Source organism: Lentinula edodes (assembly GCF_021015755.1).
Source record: "Lentinula edodes strain Le(Bin) 0899 ss11 chromosome Unknown C8R40scaffold_40, whole genome shotgun sequence".
Lineage (NCBI taxonomy): Eukaryota > Fungi > Basidiomycota > Agaricomycetes > Agaricales > Omphalotaceae > Lentinula > Lentinula edodes.
Window position 1 is genome coordinate 33721 of NW_025764346.1, and position 18057 is coordinate 51777.

General features: G+C 45.5%; 7 protein-coding genes across 7 annotated transcripts; 6 read left to right on the forward strand and 1 right to left on the reverse strand.

The window, feature by feature from the left end:
* Window positions 1–743: 743 nt before the first annotated feature.
* Window positions 744–3807, forward strand: C8R40DRAFT_1162828 (uncharacterized protein; the record flags this gene model as incomplete). The annotated part of the gene is made up of 14 exons (XM_046230292.1): window positions 744–860; window positions 916–979; window positions 1034–1084; window positions 1138–1181; window positions 1247–1467; window positions 1525–1574; window positions 1632–1736; window positions 1793–2837; window positions 2887–2939; window positions 2998–3046; window positions 3163–3302; window positions 3430–3489; window positions 3549–3640; window positions 3700–3807. The coding sequence occupies 14 exons, from the start codon at window positions 744–746 to the stop codon at window positions 3805–3807; spliced, it is 2199 nt and encodes a 732-aa protein (XP_046082078.1).
* Window positions 3808–5533: 1726 nt separating this feature from the next.
* Window positions 5534–6733, forward strand: C8R40DRAFT_1162829 (Intradiol ring-cleavage dioxygenase; the record flags this gene model as incomplete). The annotated part of the gene is made up of 7 exons (XM_046230293.1): window positions 5534–5568; window positions 5618–5707; window positions 5766–5851; window positions 6118–6313; window positions 6369–6402; window positions 6429–6600; window positions 6657–6733. 7 exons carry the CDS (start codon window positions 5534–5536, stop codon window positions 6731–6733), a joined length of 690 nt encoding a protein of 229 aa, XP_046082079.1.
* Window positions 6734–9355: 2622 nt separating this feature from the next.
* On the forward strand, window positions 9356–10078 carry C8R40DRAFT_1072780 (uncharacterized protein; the record flags this gene model as incomplete). Its single annotated transcript, XM_046226500.1, has 4 exons — window positions 9356–9481; window positions 9505–9530; window positions 9692–9804; window positions 9927–10078. 4 exons carry the CDS (start codon window positions 9356–9358, stop codon window positions 10076–10078), a joined length of 417 nt encoding a protein of 138 aa, XP_046082080.1.
* A 2175-nt stretch (window positions 10079–12253) lies between these two features.
* Window positions 12254–12574, reverse strand: C8R40DRAFT_1025736 (PIN domain-like protein; the record flags this gene model as incomplete). Its single annotated transcript, XM_046223075.1, has 2 exons — window positions 12254–12373; window positions 12425–12574. Coding segments are annotated over 2 exons (270 nt in total), but the record flags the coding sequence as incomplete, so codon positions are not given.
* A 1049-nt stretch (window positions 12575–13623) lies between these two features.
* On the forward strand, window positions 13624–14605 carry C8R40DRAFT_1072782 (uncharacterized protein; the record flags this gene model as incomplete). The annotated part of the gene is made up of 4 exons (XM_046226501.1): window positions 13624–13721; window positions 13805–14084; window positions 14176–14353; window positions 14433–14605. The coding sequence occupies 4 exons, from the start codon at window positions 13624–13626 to the stop codon at window positions 14603–14605; spliced, it is 729 nt and encodes a 242-aa protein (XP_046082082.1).
* Window positions 14606–15808: 1203 nt separating this feature from the next.
* On the forward strand, window positions 15809–16822 carry C8R40DRAFT_1055489 (uncharacterized protein; the record flags this gene model as incomplete). Its single annotated transcript, XM_046225007.1, has 2 exons — window positions 15809–16118; window positions 16176–16822. Coding segments are annotated over 2 exons (957 nt in total), but the record flags the coding sequence as incomplete, so codon positions are not given.
* A 699-nt stretch (window positions 16823–17521) lies between these two features.
* On the forward strand, window positions 17522–17746 carry C8R40DRAFT_1027801 (uncharacterized protein; the record flags this gene model as incomplete). The annotated part of the gene is made up of 1 exon (XM_046223106.1): window positions 17522–17746. A coding segment is annotated over one exon (225 nt), but the record flags the coding sequence as incomplete, so codon positions are not given.
* Between the last annotated feature and the right edge of the window lie 311 nt (window positions 17747–18057).

Consider the following 18057-nt stretch of genomic DNA (forward strand, 5'->3'; position numbering starts at 1 on the left):
ACAAAATTTAGAATTCGAGTACGTTTGAGATCCTGACACTGACTGCACAGATCAAGATTTGTGGAATTCCCTTCAAACTCACCGAATCGAGACCGCATTTTACTTCCTTAAAAGTCAGAATTTCACTGTATTACGCGTTATCGTGGTATCGAAGTTGCTCTTTGAACAGCGCGGCGTTGAGGTATTATAGCTATTCGATGCGAAATATTTTGGTGCTAAAAATACCTGCCCTTTATCTACTACAGTAGTACTCCTGTCAGGACTGGTATGTACATTGTACAAGCTTGATTCTGAACTCACTACTCCGATTTCTGTCAAGTCTGGCAAAATTCCCTCAGCGAAACCGTTATGGCACATCTACAGCTATTGTCAGCGAGTGTCAGCTATTGTCCCGACCATCGTCCACACCTAGCGCAGGACTTATGGCGGATATCTCTCAGCTTCTCAGGACTTCTTTGGATAGAGCCTGCGACCTCGGAACTGATGGGCCCGGAGCATCAGGCCCAGGGCTTAAACCAGCTTAAACCGTCCATACTCTGATTTGTGCTTCTTTACCTGAATTTTCATATCAGTGAGGAAACGCCACTCATTACACTAAGCCGTCGATTCTTCTCGAACGCCCTCATCACTTTGATTTCTACGTCTGGGATAAAAAGGTGTTTCTACTCTTTTCCTACCTCACGTTTCATGCCCTTAGGATGTTATACAACAGTTCTTTACCTGTTCAAGAGATAACGCCTGAAATGTTGAACGGACACGAGCTCAATGATGAAGTGGCACCCATTCCCACTATGTTGCCTTCCTCAACTCAGAGTTTGAGTACACCTCTACCAGTTTTGCCCATGTCGGTTCTCTCGATCGTACGCTTAGACTCATATTAACTTGTACATTACATCACTGACCTGTTTCCGTTAGGCAATGCTTGGAGAGTTTCTCTCTTCCAACGTGTCAGTGCCATTCTTGCTCTTCATGGTGAAAGGTATTTCTTTTCACTTCAACCTGTGATTATTTCCCGCCAATGCTCTTCTTGTAGGCTTTGGGTTCTCTGATGAAGCAGAAGCAGCATTCTGGACAGGGGTCTTGGGTAAATCTTCACTACCTTATCATTCTTGCCAATTCTAATGTTAGCAAGAATAGTCTCAATGTTCTTTCTTAGTCAATTCCTGACCTCCTTGCTTTGGGTAGGTTATACTTTATTTCTGACCAAATTGCGCTGATCGTATGACCCTTTTGTCGATGCATACAGGCAACACTCGCTGAGAGATATGGTCGCCGATTCGTGCTGGTGGTCACGCTGTTCGGAAGTGCAGTATCTGTGACTGCCTTTGGGCTATCCAAAAACATAGGGCAAGCAATATGCATTCGTCTTGTGCAAGGGATTTTCGCTGGTGCAGTCGGGGTGGCAAGAGGTTCTGTGGTCTTCATTACCGATAGTTCGAATGAAGGTAGAGCATACGCTATTCTTGGGTATAACATTCCCGCTATGCTTCCTCGGAACCGATAACTCAGTTGTTGTCACCGTAGCTTTTTCTGGGGATTCGGGGGACTTCTCGGCCCAATTATTGGAGGTTCATGTAAGTTGTGATAAAGGTTCTTTTTAAAGCAGTATTGCATTGCTGACCACTTATCAGTCGAGCGTCCAGCTGAGAGGTGGCAAGTATTTCAGCACTGGAAAATCTTAGACGACTTTCCATACCTTCTCCCCTCTTTAATCGCAGGGTCAATACTTTTTGCGGGTATGCAGTGCACTCATTATCAACCTTGATGAGTTTCCTTATCTTCAAGTGCCTAGGATCATTTCTTGCCTGCTTTCTCGGCCGCGATGGTACAACAACTTCAGTCCAGCCTCATCTGGAAAAAATAGAGATTCATTCCCCAAACTCTGATTTCGAGGTACAAAACATACTGTCAACGACGCAAAGTTCGACTAGAACAGTTCAACGACGCGAGTCGTCAATACATCCATTGACAGCGAACGGGCCGGAATCCTGGGTACAAGACCACTCTCTTCATTCCACCTCCTCCGGAATCCCAATGGGCCCTCGAACAATAACGATGTCAAGTTCGAGGTCCAATGCCATGGCAAGAAGCCATTATTCCACGTTCGATCGGACTTCTGGATATCGACAGACAGTGCCTTTGTCATTCTACCCAGGCCTGAGTGGGAGTATACCCGCTTCTAGATTCTATCACGATGACAATGATGAACCGGACAGCCGTAGTGTTGTGGAAAGGGTAGTGCTGGCGAACGAGAATGCCATCAACAGCATCGCAGATCTTTGGGTCGCCGCTGCCTTGAATGTCGAAGGGAATGACGACGATGGTACTCATATAGACACGAGCCACAACATCTTTGAATTCGAGGATGGATTTCATGTTGATGTTCACAGCCACAGAGGACGCAGTGATCATCCCTCACATCTTTATTCTACAACTAAATCTCCCTCCCGGCGTCGGTCATCTCGTCGTCCCTCAACTACGAGGCCTATGGATGCTTCTCTTAGTGTTTATCAATCAGCTGGTGGTACATCCACTCCTCGACAATTCCCATCAATTTTCACGAACTCTGGGGTGAGTACGCCTCACGATGTATTCGAAAACCCCGCCTGTAACTCAGAAACTGATCTCACGACTAATCTTGAACGGGAATTACCTCCCATTCTTGAATCAAGGCAACCTTCCGCCATGCATCTCAATGAAGGGGAGACCGCTGCACTTCTAGATGCGGGGATATCTTCTCCATCTGCACCACTCCCATGGCTTGTTATCACTCAATTTGGATTACTTGCATTGCACACGACAACACACGATCAAATTTTCATGTCTTATTTGGTTAGGTGAATGGATTTCCCTCTAATTCCAGCTCATTCTAAAGCTTCCTGACAGCGATTACGATGCAGGCGGACTTGGTCTCAATGCAAGCGATTTTGCGCAATTGAGTACGTTTTCGCGATATGCAAGACGTCTACTATTATATTCATTTTTTGTTTTCAATAGTTGGGTTGATGGGGTTCGCTCAGATCATCTACCAGTTCTATTTGTATCCGTGAGTTTTCTGTTCTGCTCATTAGACAAGTTGTTCAGGATGTAGGTGGTCTATTCAGAAACGTGGGGTATGTATTTCCTTTCTTCTCTTGTTCTAACGTTTACATACATCATCAGCCCTCCAAGAGGTCAACTTTCTCATTTGACCATGTATCGACTAGGCACGATACTTTTTGTACCGGCATATTTAACGGTCGTGTTATATCGAGCACCGTTTGGATACCCGGATGATCACAAGAAATCGGTACTTATGACTGGTGAGACTTAGTCCGATATCTGCTCTCAGCTTGAATGATGATGTTCGAAAATATAGTTCTCGCACTCAGCACGTATGTACTGTGTGCTCATTTTCTCTGTGAACGTTTTGAATGATACCCCGAAGAGCTATCCGTTACTGTGGAATGACCTTTGCGTTCACTTCGATATCCGTCCTTCTGAATTGCTGTTCGTTTCACTCCAATTTCAGATACTTGATGCGATATTAACTTACTTCGTACCAATAGTGACCCGGCCAGAAGCTGTTGGGTATGCTAATGGTCTCGCACAAACCATTGTAAGCTTAGCACGATGTTTGGGACCCGTGTTAGGTGGCTGGGTACGCTCTCGGTTCTTGAATTCATTGTATTACCTGCTCTGACTCACCGTGTATCCCAGATATGGTCTGTAAGTGTAGAAGGTCATCCCTCGGGGTATCCCTGCGGTTTTTTAGTGTGCACTGTTATGTGTATTATCACTGTGGTCATGACTGTTTTCATTTATTGAAAATACCTGATTTCTTTGCGAATGTCCACTGGCATGTCCATTTACTGCTAGCTTTAAACATACCCGCTTCATTCACTTGTCCAATTTCCTAGGATTGGGGCCTCTATCCACCTTCAAGTTCTTTCTGTCAGATCTGCGACATAGGTTGTAAAAAACTTATTTGGGATTGATCCTGACAGCTTTGACTTTGAAACTGAAACTGGATCCACGAGGTGAATTATTGGCTCACAGTGGATGCTTATTGGCAGAACACCTCATAAGTCCCCGAAGAACATTCTGAACTAGCCTCGAGATGATCATCGGCGCTCATTGACAAAACCGAACAGATGGATGTCATGAAGGTACAGATAATCAAATTGTGGTTCTCCCAATGGAAAATGTACATAATGATTGTGCTTGGCAAAGTGGAGGTGAAGCTTCATTAGAGGTGTGCGCAATGAAGGATCTGTACGAAGCAAGGACTGAGCCGTCCTTCATGAAAGGCAATGCATTCAAAGGGAAGAGTGATAGACCTAGGATGTCGAAGTGACCGCTAAAGAAATTTGGACAGGGGTAAGAAATTGTCCCCTTGACATTGAGCTATATTGAGCCCTCGTATCAGAGTCCGCTAGTAGCTCTGCATCCCAGTTCCACTTCAAAGAAAGCCTAGACCATATAATAAGCCTAGACACTCATAGATAGTGTGTACGTCCGCAACCGGGCGTATAAGCTACGGATGACCATTGCAGGCTTGCTCCGGAGCGTTTCCGGGGCTTCCACGAGCAAACCGTAACGGTATTCGGGGTTAACCATTCTCAGGCTGAATTAATTCATATCGCTGCAATCTTCAAAGATGCCACGATGCCGCAACACCCCGCCAGGAAATTTTCGCACAGAGAGAGCAAGGACTAAATTTGGGCAGCATATTCTCGCAGACGCTCCCGCTGGGTAGTTATTGACGAGACTCTAGAAGGTGAATTTTTACTTGAAAGTCTGATATTGCGATGAACCTTTCGGAAGATGGTGTATTCCAGTAATATCATGGTCAGCGATGAAAGAAATTTTCCCCACAAGTGGAACAGTGCTGCATAATTGGCCTGACTCTTGAAGCTTATGTAGTGGCAAAAGCAGAAGGTAAGCGCCTGAGCGCTTAATAATAATAGTGAAAAGGCGCCTGTTCACATCATCGGACCTGACTTTTGTTCTTCAAGTCTGTTTTTTTGAACTATAATGTTCAAGGAATCTGTTTACTGTATTCATTGATAATGATGTAGCCATCATTGCATTTGCTGTTTACAAACGCAGCACCGTACGCTCACGGGACTCCGGCCGCCACAATCTATCGACTGCGCAAGTTCAGGAATCCGAAGAATCAGAATGCAAGAAAGCTTCATAAATAAGACGTTCTGTTCCCTATCAGCCCTTCTGTGATCCGGATGTTATTGTTGTCTACTATCGTTCAAGCTGTTGTCCTCAGTGGCCTGGCCACCGGTACGTCAATCCTGCGTTGCTAAATATTTCAGGTCGTTTAATTTTTTGTTCCAACAGGTCATCCTAACCACGAACCAATATCCGCCAGAGAGCTTGTTGCCCGAAATGTATGTTCTACCTGATCCCACTTTGGATTCTGTGAAGGCTCATCTACATCTTCTAGGAAGCTGCCTCCAAACACCACCTTGTGGCTCGCAATTGTGCAGACAGTATTGCGTCTTATAATCTCAGGCAAAAGGTCAAGCGAGGCTTCAACATGCAGATGATCCTTGACCCAGTGGGCTTTGAGAAGTAGGTTGTGTTTTCATCCATTTCTTCGAGTATTCTCATTTCACCCAAGTTCCACTTGCGTTTTGTCCCCTGAAGCAGTGGAAGGGCCTTACTACATCAACAACGAGATGATCCGAACCAACCTTACTGAAGACCAGCTGTGCGTCGTGAATGTTTACTTTAGTTTCTTTATCTTCATACCCCTAATTTAATCTTAGTGGTATTCCTATGACTCTTGACATAGCAGTTATCGATGTCACAACATGTAAACCAATGGAGAACATTATTGTTGAAATTTGGGCTGGTATGATTGTCGTTCGTCGCTTGTTTGAATCTCATATTGATTACATTTACCAGCCAATGCTACCGGGATATATAGTGGCTACAGCGCCATGATTGGAGGTATGCCACCTGGTGGTGGAGGAAACGGACATCGAGGACCGCCTCACAAGGACAGCCATCGTCATTACCACGAGCTTGAAGGCGAGGATGTAAGTCATCGATCAGAGCAAGATCAGCATCTTTCGAACAACGACCATACCGTTCATATGCACAAGGACCATAAACCAGGACATAGTGGGCCGGGAGGTCCAGGAGGTCCCCCTGCTCAACCATTATCCCGGAACGAAACATTTCTTCGCAGTGGAGCTCCTACTTCAGCAGATGGACTTGTCGAGCTCGTCACAATCTATCCCGGTTTCTATGCTGGCCGGACAGCTCATATCCACACTATGATCCATATGAACTGGGAGAGATCCGAAAATGGGTACATTTCTATCGCTTTTCTCTGATTGTTTCACACTGAACACACACTCAAAAAGAACCTTCGTTTCAACCTCTGGAAATCTTCTTCATGTCGGGCAGTTCTTCTTCAAAGAAAGATGGAATGCGAGGTCTACGCGACATCGCCTTACACTGAGAATACCAACAAGCGGACATACAACGATCAAGATGGGCAGATGAACGACTCGGAGGATCCTAATGGGAACAGCGCTATAGTTGACATCTCTTTTGCTGGAGAAGACCTCACCAAAGGATTGGTTGGGCTCATCAGTGAGTACCTCTTTACTCGGACTCACATGTACGGTCAACTGATGCTAATTTTGTAGCTGTCGGTGTGGACCCCCATGCTTCATATCATATCACAAACAAAAATTACTTGAATTCAACCAGTTCCTCTGAATGATCTCTTATTACATACGATGCAGAGCTTCAGCCTTCATTCTTCATTAGGTTTTTGGAAAGTACATTCATCTATATAAAGCAAAAAAAGCACCAAGTAATGTATGCAAATGTACTATAAAATATGCACGAGACAGGGTATGTGATCAATCCTAAAGCTCCAAAATTCTTAAAGCATAACGTTCACTAGTGACTGTAACACAATTGCAATGACCAACGGATGTACAGCCAAGGAATGGGATCTGGGAAAAAAGAATTCAGGATGGAACGTGTGTGGCCAGGATAAATACCGACTAGATCACATACAAGTACAGTACATGGAGAAATCAACGGCGCGTCTGACTTTATCAGGGCCAGGGAAACGTTGACACATGTCGATAGATCAGGGGAAAATGCACTGGTATTCCTACAATGCCAAATGACACTAGTCTCCAGAGAGCATCGAGTGAAGCTTTCGACTTCCTTGCCGGTGAGAATACGGGGCAACATCGCGGTTTGTTGAAGAAATGAAGAGTCCCTAACCGGGCGTCACAGACCAGGAATCGACACAAATTCAATAAAAAGAATGGAAATGATTGCAAAGGATTGCAATTTGGTTCGACACAGAAAACGACCTCGACATCGAGCAGATATTTCTGGGACAAATAACTTGGGCAACGTCGATACATTTAACCACCTTCGAAGCCTCTGATATCGCTTGATCCCTTTCTACTTTCTCTAGAGTTTCGGCAGACGGTAAGGTTTAAGTTTCCTTTTTGTGTATGCCTGTGTATGTTCCTCCACGCATTATGGATTGTGAGAGCCAGAAACTGGCGTATGCATGATGTTTGTCGACGGGACGAGGAAGGAGTGAACAACCCCGTCAGAGGAACCTGGCAATATGGTAGATAAGCATCAATATTTGTAGAAGCAAGCTAATCGGAGCACCCAGTGTGCTATGTAGCTCGAAGCAGTATGGAACAAAAACGTTCAACAACAGCGTTCAACAAATGACAGTCATTATCACATTGTATTTTCTAAAGGCGACGAATTTCAGGGATGTTCTGTCCAGCTTTTGATTGTATGCGGAATGTAAAGTAGAGGTGAGATGAGAACTGGAAAGTTCAAACGCGTGCATCCTCTAATCACCTTGCTTGCAAGGTCTATTCCACCCCGGAATTGTACAGTTTTGATGTGCAGGCACATTTTGTGTTTGTCTGCCCCGCTTTGTACTTGTTTGTTTCGGCCCGCTTTTCACCCACTGCTCATGTCTGTACATACACCAAATATGTTGTTCCCTTTGACAACTTATGTACTTAGATACCGAATATTCTATCTCTTCAATGATACTCTTAGACCACTGTCCCCTATAAACTCTGTCTTTTGCCTACATCCAATCTCCATTAACTCTTCCCACCAGGTGATCTATTCTCTTGTCAGTTTGGAATGAACCATTTTCAAATGTTACTTACACAGTGTCCTTGTTTCTTGATACTTCATTGGTCATCTGGGGGCATCAACGAACACCCATCATTAGTCCAACATGTCTATACCACAACACTCTTACACATGCCTCCATACTCTTCACCTCTTCTAACATGTTTTGAGATTCCTTCAGTTCAACAACAATCTGCCACTGCAGACAGAGCTGTCCTTCATATGATGCCCCAAAATTCCACCATGCCTGTCATATGTTTTTCTTAGTACCTTGTACCTTTACATCTTAACTAACTCAATGTTCGCACTGTCATAAAGTATGCAGCCCCTATTATTTTCCTTTTCTCACCCTCTCGACACCTTTACTTGTACATCATCCCATCACAATCACATTTCATCACTGTCAATCCCCCATTGATTACTGATCCACCTGACTCACTTTCTCCTTCTACTGGCAAAGATGGTGTTATGCCTCTCATTATTGTTGTATTCCCATCCTATAAGTGTTTCTGGATCCCCTCCCGAATGGTCTGTTTCTGTATGTCAGCTTCATTCTTGATTCTCTCAACCGTAACTTACAAACACTCCCAGTTCCTTGATATCCACCCACCCCACGTGGTGCATCAATGAACATTATAAATAACACCACTCGTCTTTTGTACATTTGCCCCACACAGTCCTTTATCTTCTCAATCTCTGCTTGCAATTGATGCTTCTCACCCACTTTCACTTGCAAATTCCATTGAATCCACAATACCCCACTGCTTGTTGTAAAGTAGCTCCACACTACCTTCTCCATTTTGTCAGCAACTTCCTCCAAATTTAACTACACACTTACTGTCTCAACTTTTGTGTACTTCCACTGAAGAGCCGCCAAAAAATGTACTGCACTCTCGCCATCTTTTGCATGTGGGCCATCCAGGTCTCCCGGTCAAATATATTTTGTTTCTGAAATTTATGCAGGAGCCAATGTCCTCGTATCTTCACCTTGTGTCATTCTTGCATTCTCATTCGTGTAATGCATTTCACCACCATCATCACTCATCCCAACATGGACCATATGAGGAGCAACTGTATCTTCATTGCACTGCTCCTGTCATGTATTGCTGTCAAATTCCATGGAATGTGGCCCGTCCAATCCCGGTACAATATATTCTGTCTCTGCGTTTGACGCTGCAGCTGTTTCACCACCACCATTCCCCATGCCAACATGGAGCATATGAGGGGCAACTGTACCTTCACCGCAATGCTCCTGTGGTGTTTTTTTGCTGTCCAATTCAATGCAAAAATTATGAAAATACCCCCCTACGCCATCCGTACTGCCACATCCGTTGTTGTACTTTTGATGAAAACATTTAGCTGCCCACGTACCTTTACACAGAGCAGTATGTTCAATGTTTGTGTTTCTGTCGAAGGAGACTTACTCTTATCCATGGCATTATAGGCTAGGATATTGAACTTGGTGTGACGGAGTTTGCATCATCTGCAAAATCCCAGGTTGATCTGCATACTGCGCATCAATGCTTATGATTTACATGTTGAACAGGCATTCAATGGCTTACATGACATTTGCCCGTCTTTGCGTGAAATTCAGTTCCATGATCGGAAATGGGTATTTGGCAGTGGAAGTTGGACCAAAACATACTCGTAACACAATAGGTATAAATATCAGCTAGTAAAATGAAGTGCAATTGAGACCAACGGAAAAGACAATGAAGGTCACATCAAATAATGTATCGTTACGGGATGTGACCTGATGCGTAATGACAGGTCCCCTTTAGGGACTGCACTGCATCACCCGTCGGATCCACGCGCTCCGGACAACGAGCGGGCAATCGACGGCGGCGGAAGCAAAAACGACTCGTTGCTTCCGTCTCCTCCTCCTCCAGTTCAGCGAGAGTACCTTGCCAAATGTACATGGCAGCCGATGTAATAGCACAAACAAGAAAGAACATAATAAGAAGGATGAATAAAATGGAAACTCACCCTTGACAACATTGAGGTTCCATGATCCCTATTGCGTGAGGGTATATGTATCTAAATGGTATTTATCAGGTCAGTCAGAAATAGGATAGGACGAAGCAGGAATTGAAGAGCTGGTGAGGACTGAGGCTGAGTGAGAGGTGAGGAGAGAGTGAGGAGAGGAGACGGAGATCTGCAGTTCCGAGGATGTGGGTACATACTATATAATCATCATATTCAAGTACTGTATGGTGCATACATTGCCGTATCTATTGCATGCATCATGGCATCCAGGTCTCTATTTATTTAGACTGACTTCATCTCAATCTTGAGTGCAGCTGCATGGTACTTGGTGGGTGGAAGAAGTTGAGATATGAACTTAGCTTGTTATAAGGTAGAGTATCAGTCTGCGAGTATAAATTCAAGATCAGTGAGTGGTTTTTTTTGTTCAATCGTACAATTGAATGCTGATACGCGGCGGAGATGTGCTATAATATTGTTCTTAGACGTTTGGTAAAGTAACGTCAAGCTAACGTCAAGTCACTGCATTGTCTTTACAGCTAATAGTGGTATCGTCTTTTGAATGCTAGATCCTGTCTTTTCAGCTTTTCTTCCCTGCTTCAAAAATCACGAAGTTTAGTGGACACATTAAAAAGACCATGCAGAGGTCAGGGAGATTACTGGTAACATCACTCATCTCATTTAATCTCCATTCCTTGAAAAGGTGTCTCGGAACTTATGTGTTCAGATCGCAATGATAGAATTACAAACACGTTTGAGAGACTAGTTACAATCATGTATATACAAGGTCATCGAGCTCTTCATCTTCACTATCAGAAAGCTCAATGACGCCCAAATATTTAATGCCCAACTGGCTATACTTGCTACTCTCATCTGTTACAAAGGCTGGAGTATGCTTGCGTTTGCGTGTGCTGATGGACACCTGTGATTGCGATTGCGAACCTAGGCAGAATCAGGTTGGTTGTTTGAAGGAGACGAGAGAGATTTGGGTGCTCACTTGATGCTTCATTACTCACGCCCAGATCATTTCGGTGTTGGATCCGAGCAGATATGTCAGAATTTGGACGTGAACCTACAAAATTCAAGGGTAAACGGAGGATTGATGTACAAAAAGAATGTACTAACCGAGTAATTCACTCAAACGATCAACTTTCCCTGTTTGATTCGTAGCCACTGCGAGCATGGGAACCGGAACATCGATTCTGCGGGTAGATTGAACAGTTGAGAGAGGGAGACCTGTAAGCTGAATGAAAAAGGCAGTATCAAAAGTGATGGGAATGCTCTCATCGACATGCTTTGCTTGGAGATTCAACGCCTTGTGGTTCATGACAGTAGTCGATAGAGTAGGCATATAGTAGTTTCCCATCCTGTTCGTCTCAGGTTGACTCTGCAAGCGGGGAACTAGGAATTCCGCCTTCTGTGTATTATAACCTATATATTTCTGAAAAAAAAATTCGTTAGCATTGTATGTGAAGACAATTTGATTATACATACCGAGGAAAGCATTCGGATCACAATACCAGGCCAGAGATGAGTGTGAAAACACTTCAGGGCAAGCATCGGAGACCAGGCAAAGTGCTCAGCACAAAATTCGGAAATTCCGGTGACATCAGGGAGCATGGGTAGGCTTAGAGAGACCGGGGCAGGATTGAGCCCAGGTGAAGAACTTGTCAATGGCTTTAGAAATGCGTTCATGACGTTGACGTCGTCAAGGGTAGGAAATTGAGAGTCCCGGAGGATATCCGCCCGGAAAGGACTACACGAACCCATTTTACCTTGTTCATTATATTGAACTTCATATGCCATATTGCTATTGAGTTTGCGGAATGCTTCAGAGAGCTGTTGCAGCGAGTTTAGAAACAACTGGTAGGCGTTGAGAAGATCATCCCCAAATCCACTCTGAGCAAGGCCGCGAGCAGTTTGGTGGCCTATGCCATCAACACCGCTACCAAAATCATTCCGAAGCAATAAAGCAATCAGAATGAAACCTCCCTGAGAGTAGCCTGTGGATTCAGCACGGTAAATGCATGCATCTAAATCTCCCCAGAAATTTCTCGGCTCCTTCCTACATAGAATTCAGGTCAGATATATATATGTGAATGCAAAGGAGCAGTTGTTACGGTACGATGAGTTTCATTATAGATCCAACACCAAGGGGAAAGACATCGCTGTCTTTAGAGAGCACAATATCAATGATACCCCGTTTATACATATCTGAAAGCTCTGCTTCTGCTTCACCTGGAGCCTGTGTTTGTGAGGTAAGCATTATTCGCGTAGACTGGATAGAAACATTTACTGTGTGGCTATAGTAGCCGAAATACTTTATCAACTTTCTCGAATGTGTGTAGTAGTCTGATTCGCGTGCAACAACTCGAGTTCCTCGTTTGATAAGTGGGCGCCCATCACCGTCATAAACGAAGATGCAATGTGCACCGGCCTTTGATAAACCACACAGTAGCTTGAAGAATTGTGTAAGGGTCGAGTCTGATGTATGAAGGCGGCGATTGGCATGAGGACCCCTATCTGATGCACGGAAGCCATCCAAGAATGAACTTTGTAAGGGTGAGTTACAGGACCCCTGATTATACCCTATGATCCCATATGAAAATTCTGCCTGATCCTGAGGGATTTTGTCCGAACCAAAAGTAGAATTTTGGGAGGGACTTTTGTCCGAATTTCCCTCCGGCCATGGTATAAGCGCCCAAATTTTCCGACGCCAGCAGAGTGCAACTGGTCGTATATTTTGTTCATTGAATTTTCTTGTGCAATTTATGGTAAATTTTAGGGTGTTTTGTCCGAATTTTTCATTCTGGCTGCCGCCTATGGCGGTCTTTTGTCCGAATTTTCCTATGGCTATAGACCAAATTTGGGGGGGTGTCTTGTCCGAACCCCCGTCTGGGATCATAGTGTATAATCAGGGGTCCTTGAGTTACTAGAGTAAATGCATGGCTTTGGCGATGACATACCTAATGTCAACTCCAATAATAACTGTACGTGAACGGTGGTGGTCTTTGATAAAACCATGCTCCATAACAAAGTTCTTCAGCTTGCAAGTGAACCCAGCTTCATCTACTAACTGTTTGGGATATACAATGAGCTCAGAAAGGTCACAAGGGATGAACATGATAACTTACAGGCCAAAGATTCTAGATGCCCATTATGGTGAGTGCGAGGGTTAGAGGAGCATTGCAAACTCCTATTCATGAAGGGGTAAAAAACCGGCCCGCCGGCGAATGCATTGGGTGTTCCTACATAGGTAATGATATATAAAATATAAGTACAGTGTCTTCCTATGTAGAGCTAGATGTATGTGTAAATGTGAGTTAAAGAGGATGGGGGAGAGGCACAAGTGCCGAAAATGGTCCTTTGCTCTGATTGAGAGCGGAATCGGCTCGGGGTGGGCGTAGTCGCAGTGAAGGAAGATGGAGGGGAGGCACAAGCGCTGAAATCTTGAGCGCATTCGGCTGAGCGTGGGTGTAGTAACGGTGAAGGAAGATGGGGGAGAGGTACAAGTGCTGGAAACGGTTGTTTGCTCTTTTCGAGAGCGTGCCGAAACGGTCCTTTGCTCTGATTGAGAGCGGAATCGGCTCGGGGTGGGCGTAGTAGCAGTGAAGGAAGATGGAGGAGAGGCACAAGCGCTGAAATTTTGAGCGCATTCGGCTGAGCGTGGGCGTAGTAACGGTGAAGGAAGATGGGGGAGAGGTACAAGTGCTGGAAATGGTTGTTTGCTCTTTTTGAGAGCGGGTTCAGCTCGGCGTGCCCGTAGTAGTGGTGAGGGAAGATGGGGAAAGGCACAAGTGCCGAATGGCCCTTTGCTCTACCTGAGAGCGGATCCAGCACCTTGCACGACCCCACCGAACACAGCAGGAGGGCCAGAACAGGGACCTGTAATTCGGATGGTGCCCGTTCCCATACGAAGCTTAGCTTCGCACGCGAGTTTGTCTTCGGAAGCTACAGTCAGCCGATTCCGTTTCGCCCTTGAAGGAGCCGCCCGGTTGAACGGTTTTCAAGAGCCGGGGCTGAACGAACGGCTTCAATGTCCATCAGAATAATGCTTCCAGAAGCTCTGGAGCATCGAAGAACTTCGCGGACGAAGCCCTTCATGGGAACGGGGCTGGTGGTAACAGGAAGCAAATCGCATTGGGGGGAACTCGTGTGGCAAGATGGAGATGGCAATTGAATTTGAGCTGGTGGAGCTGTTGCGGGAACGGCGGCACAGGAGTTGGTAAGAAAAACTGGAGGGATGTCCTGAGGACACCATATTTCATGTAAAGATTTTATCACTTGATCTGACGACCTATCAGGCTGGGATAAAGTGATGGAAAAGAGTCTACGCACTAAATCTGTTCTTGTCGCGAGCTTAGGCGTCTCCAGGCAGCTGTGGTGTTGTTTATGGGCGTCATTTGGATGGCTCCGAATCGCATTACGGAAAAAGCGGATATTGGTGAAAAAGTCGCAGAAGAAAACGGAGGATTGAAGCTGAGGAAGGAGACAGAGCCAGCAGGGGAAATGGTGCTATAAGGTTCCCACTTAGCCCGAGTGTGAGATGCAGGAGCCAGGTGAGCATGAGAGCGAAGGGTTCACGAATGCTCTATGAGAAGAAAATCAACTGAAATATACATTTGAAAAAACCTGGGTCTACCTACTTGATCCTGGCTGGTTCTGGGCATGGGAAATTCTCAAAGCTTGCTTGGAGGTAGAGGTTTCATTGGGGCAGGTGAGAAAACATATAATTACAGGCAATGGAAGTGAAAGAAACGGAGCGCGCGCTTAAACGGAACCAATTGCACGACTGCCGTCACGCGTCTCTGTTGATTGCACTCTCCCCGCCACGTCCACCGCCAAGGGCTCTCTTTCTCAAATGGGCTTGAATACAGGTGAGTGATTTTCTCTGAATCCATATTCACTCTTCTTTCATCTCGAATGTCCCAGCCAACAGACGCCCAGCCCATCATCTAGGCAAGGCTCTGTTGGCTGAAAGTTCATTCTGGTTGCTGTTTAAACGCGTCTTTCCACGTGTCGCTGTCTTCAGCGAAATTTCTTTGGCCTCTCAAGCCATCAAAGCTGAACTTTTTTGCTCCCAGGCAACGCTGTTCCCACCGCTCGTATCAAATTCCCTTCCTTCGATCTTTCGTCTGCTCTCGAGGCCGATAACAACAGGCGCATGGCCGCTGAAGATGCTGGAGAATCTTTTGATGATGGAGAAGTCGATTTTGAGGACGGAGAAGTAGATTTTGAGGATGGAGAAGCCGATGAAGACGCCTGCGCAGAATCAGCATCCCCCCTGGAGCCTCCCAAACGCGATCCCCCTCTGTCCCGGAACGAGAAAAAATACGCGCAGCTCACAAAACGTTCACGCGCGAAACGGGCTGCTGAAGCTGTTCAACGCCTCTCTAGCGAGGGCATCAAGCCCTTCGTCGTAGAGCTAGCTAAAGGAGCGCTTCCAGTTGAACTGGAAGACTTCGACGCCTCTACTCTTCCTGTTTCGTCAAGTGGCTGGAATGCCAACCCCCGCAAGAAGCTGTCTCATGGGCTCCAAATGGTTTGGAAGAATCTTGAAGTCCTGACCTCGGTGTCTGGCTTGAAGCTTCTTCGGTGGGACGGGGAGTGAGTTTAGGATCCCTTCTGATAACGCGTTTAGCTGATAACTTTGTCTAAATTTTCTAGGAGTTGCATAGTGCTTGTTGATGTCCACGACCGTATCATTGCAGTCCTCGGCGGTGTTCCTCGTGGGTCCAAGGGGAAAGAATGGCAGGCAGTGGAAGCTGCTGCTACTGCTGCTGCTACAAAATGCCGCGAATCTAGCACTTTCACTGAGGCCCAGAAACACGGTCGGCGCGGAGATTTTGCCTCTCGGACGGTTGGGTATGGCTACGGCAACGGGTGGCGCAAACCGCAGAACTTTAGAGTCTCTGGCAAGGCGAACCAGAATGCCATGCAAGAGCTTCTTCAAAACAAAGCAATTCGGCGGATCTCAGGCTTTCAAAACGGTGCGCGTTACGGTTTGCATTCTCTGACCATTTGAACCTTGCCTGATTTCTTTCTAGCTCTCTTTAACACGTTCGGCCACAAGAACTACCTTGAACATAAGGAAACAAACAACGAGCTACTTTGTAAGCAGCCAGAGCTGCGAGCCAACTTCCCGAACAACGCCTTTGCTGCGACAACCTTCAACCTGGGACCCCTCTCGTATTCCCCACCCCACATGGACCCTGATAACCGTGCTTCCAGCTGGTGCGCTGATACCACCATGGGACCCTTCAATCCTGACCAAGGCGGTCATCTAGTGCTATGGGACCTTGGGCTTGTCATCCGCTTTCCTCCTGGCTCTACAATTCTTTTTCCTTCTGCCCTTATTACGCATTCTACCATCCCCATTCAAGCAGATGAGACCCGCTATGCCATGGTGCAATATTCATCGGGAGGTCTTTTTCGATGGCATGAAAATGGGTTCCAATCCGACAAAACATTTCTGGCAAAAGCTAGCCCTGAAGAAAGAGCTATTCGTGAGTTAGCAGGGACGTCGCGATGGAAGTTGTCTCTGCAGAAATTCACCCGTTGGACAGATATTTGTCATGGTGATTGGAGGGGTACAGCCCGTACCGAGGCTGGTTTAGATGAGCTAAGTGAACTTTCAGACCTTGAGGAGCTGTTGCCTGTTTTACGTCCTACTAAACGCCTTCGCTGTCAATAGTCGCCAGTAAATAACCTGTCAAACGTTCCATATTGTTGTATAAAATATAAACTCATTTCCTTCTCTTATCTTCATGAGTGCAGCGAGGCCTTATGTGCGGTAAACAAACAGGTGTTCCCCTCATGGCTGAGCCAAACAAACCTCACGGCGACAACAACATTCTCTGCTTTGATAATAGGGGCCAAACATCCTATAAAAACCCATCAGTTTTGTCCTACACTTTGTCTTACACTTCGCAACCATGGTGGTCGATATCTCCTCTGACAGAGGCTACAATGGTCTTCTCAAGGCTGTTACCACAGACAACCAATCAAATCCCGCTGATATTCTCGACGATCTCAAAGAGAGCTATGACACCGCAAACTTAGACATAAGCTCTAACCAGAGCTCAGATTATCTGTCAGGACTTAACGACGCAGTCAGAGATATCTCTAAAGGTGTATCAGAAAAAACAGCTCAAGAATACCTTCGGTACGTGCTACAAATTGTTCAATATGGCTTTGTTAACCTCGTCTACAAGCCTCATGAAACAATGTCAAGCATTTCTGATTAAACAGCAGATGATAAGTAAAGAAATTGAGTTCTTTTGTGCCGATCCCCACCCTCAAGCTGCAGTATATATTGTTGCATGGATCATGGAATCGTAGGTCAAATGCTCAACCTGTTATGTTCTCTGTTCAATCATTAATTTCTTCAAGCTGTGATACAATAAATCTCGATGGTAGCTCAATTGTACCAAGCGTAGAAAAATCGACCTATACACATGCTCAGAAGATGCGAGCAGCTGCAACGTTTGGGTTTGGGCGGATTCACGGCTTAGGAATGCAGGCCTGGCACAGCAGTGAAATTACGGGCAAGATGCTTGGCAATCCATCTGTTTCTGAGATTGTTTCCACTTATATGCTCAGCCTTCGTCGACGAAAAGCAAGTAATCATTTTCGAATATCTTCCCATGTCTCTAACACATTCTTTGTAGACACAATCAGGGGACACACCAACCAGTGCACGAGCAGTTACATCAGTAAGTATTTTCGTCACTTCAACAACTCTTTTGTTCAAACTTTCAATTGTTAGGTGCTACTCGAAAGACTTTTTTACTACAACAAGCAACCAGATTTTCGAGAACCCAAGGCTTATCAATCTACTTCTCGAAGTGCTCCTAAAGGCCAGCTAGGTGCATTTTCTCGAGCACTGTTGATTCTTGGTTATGTTACTGCCTTCTGTGCACTGCTCCG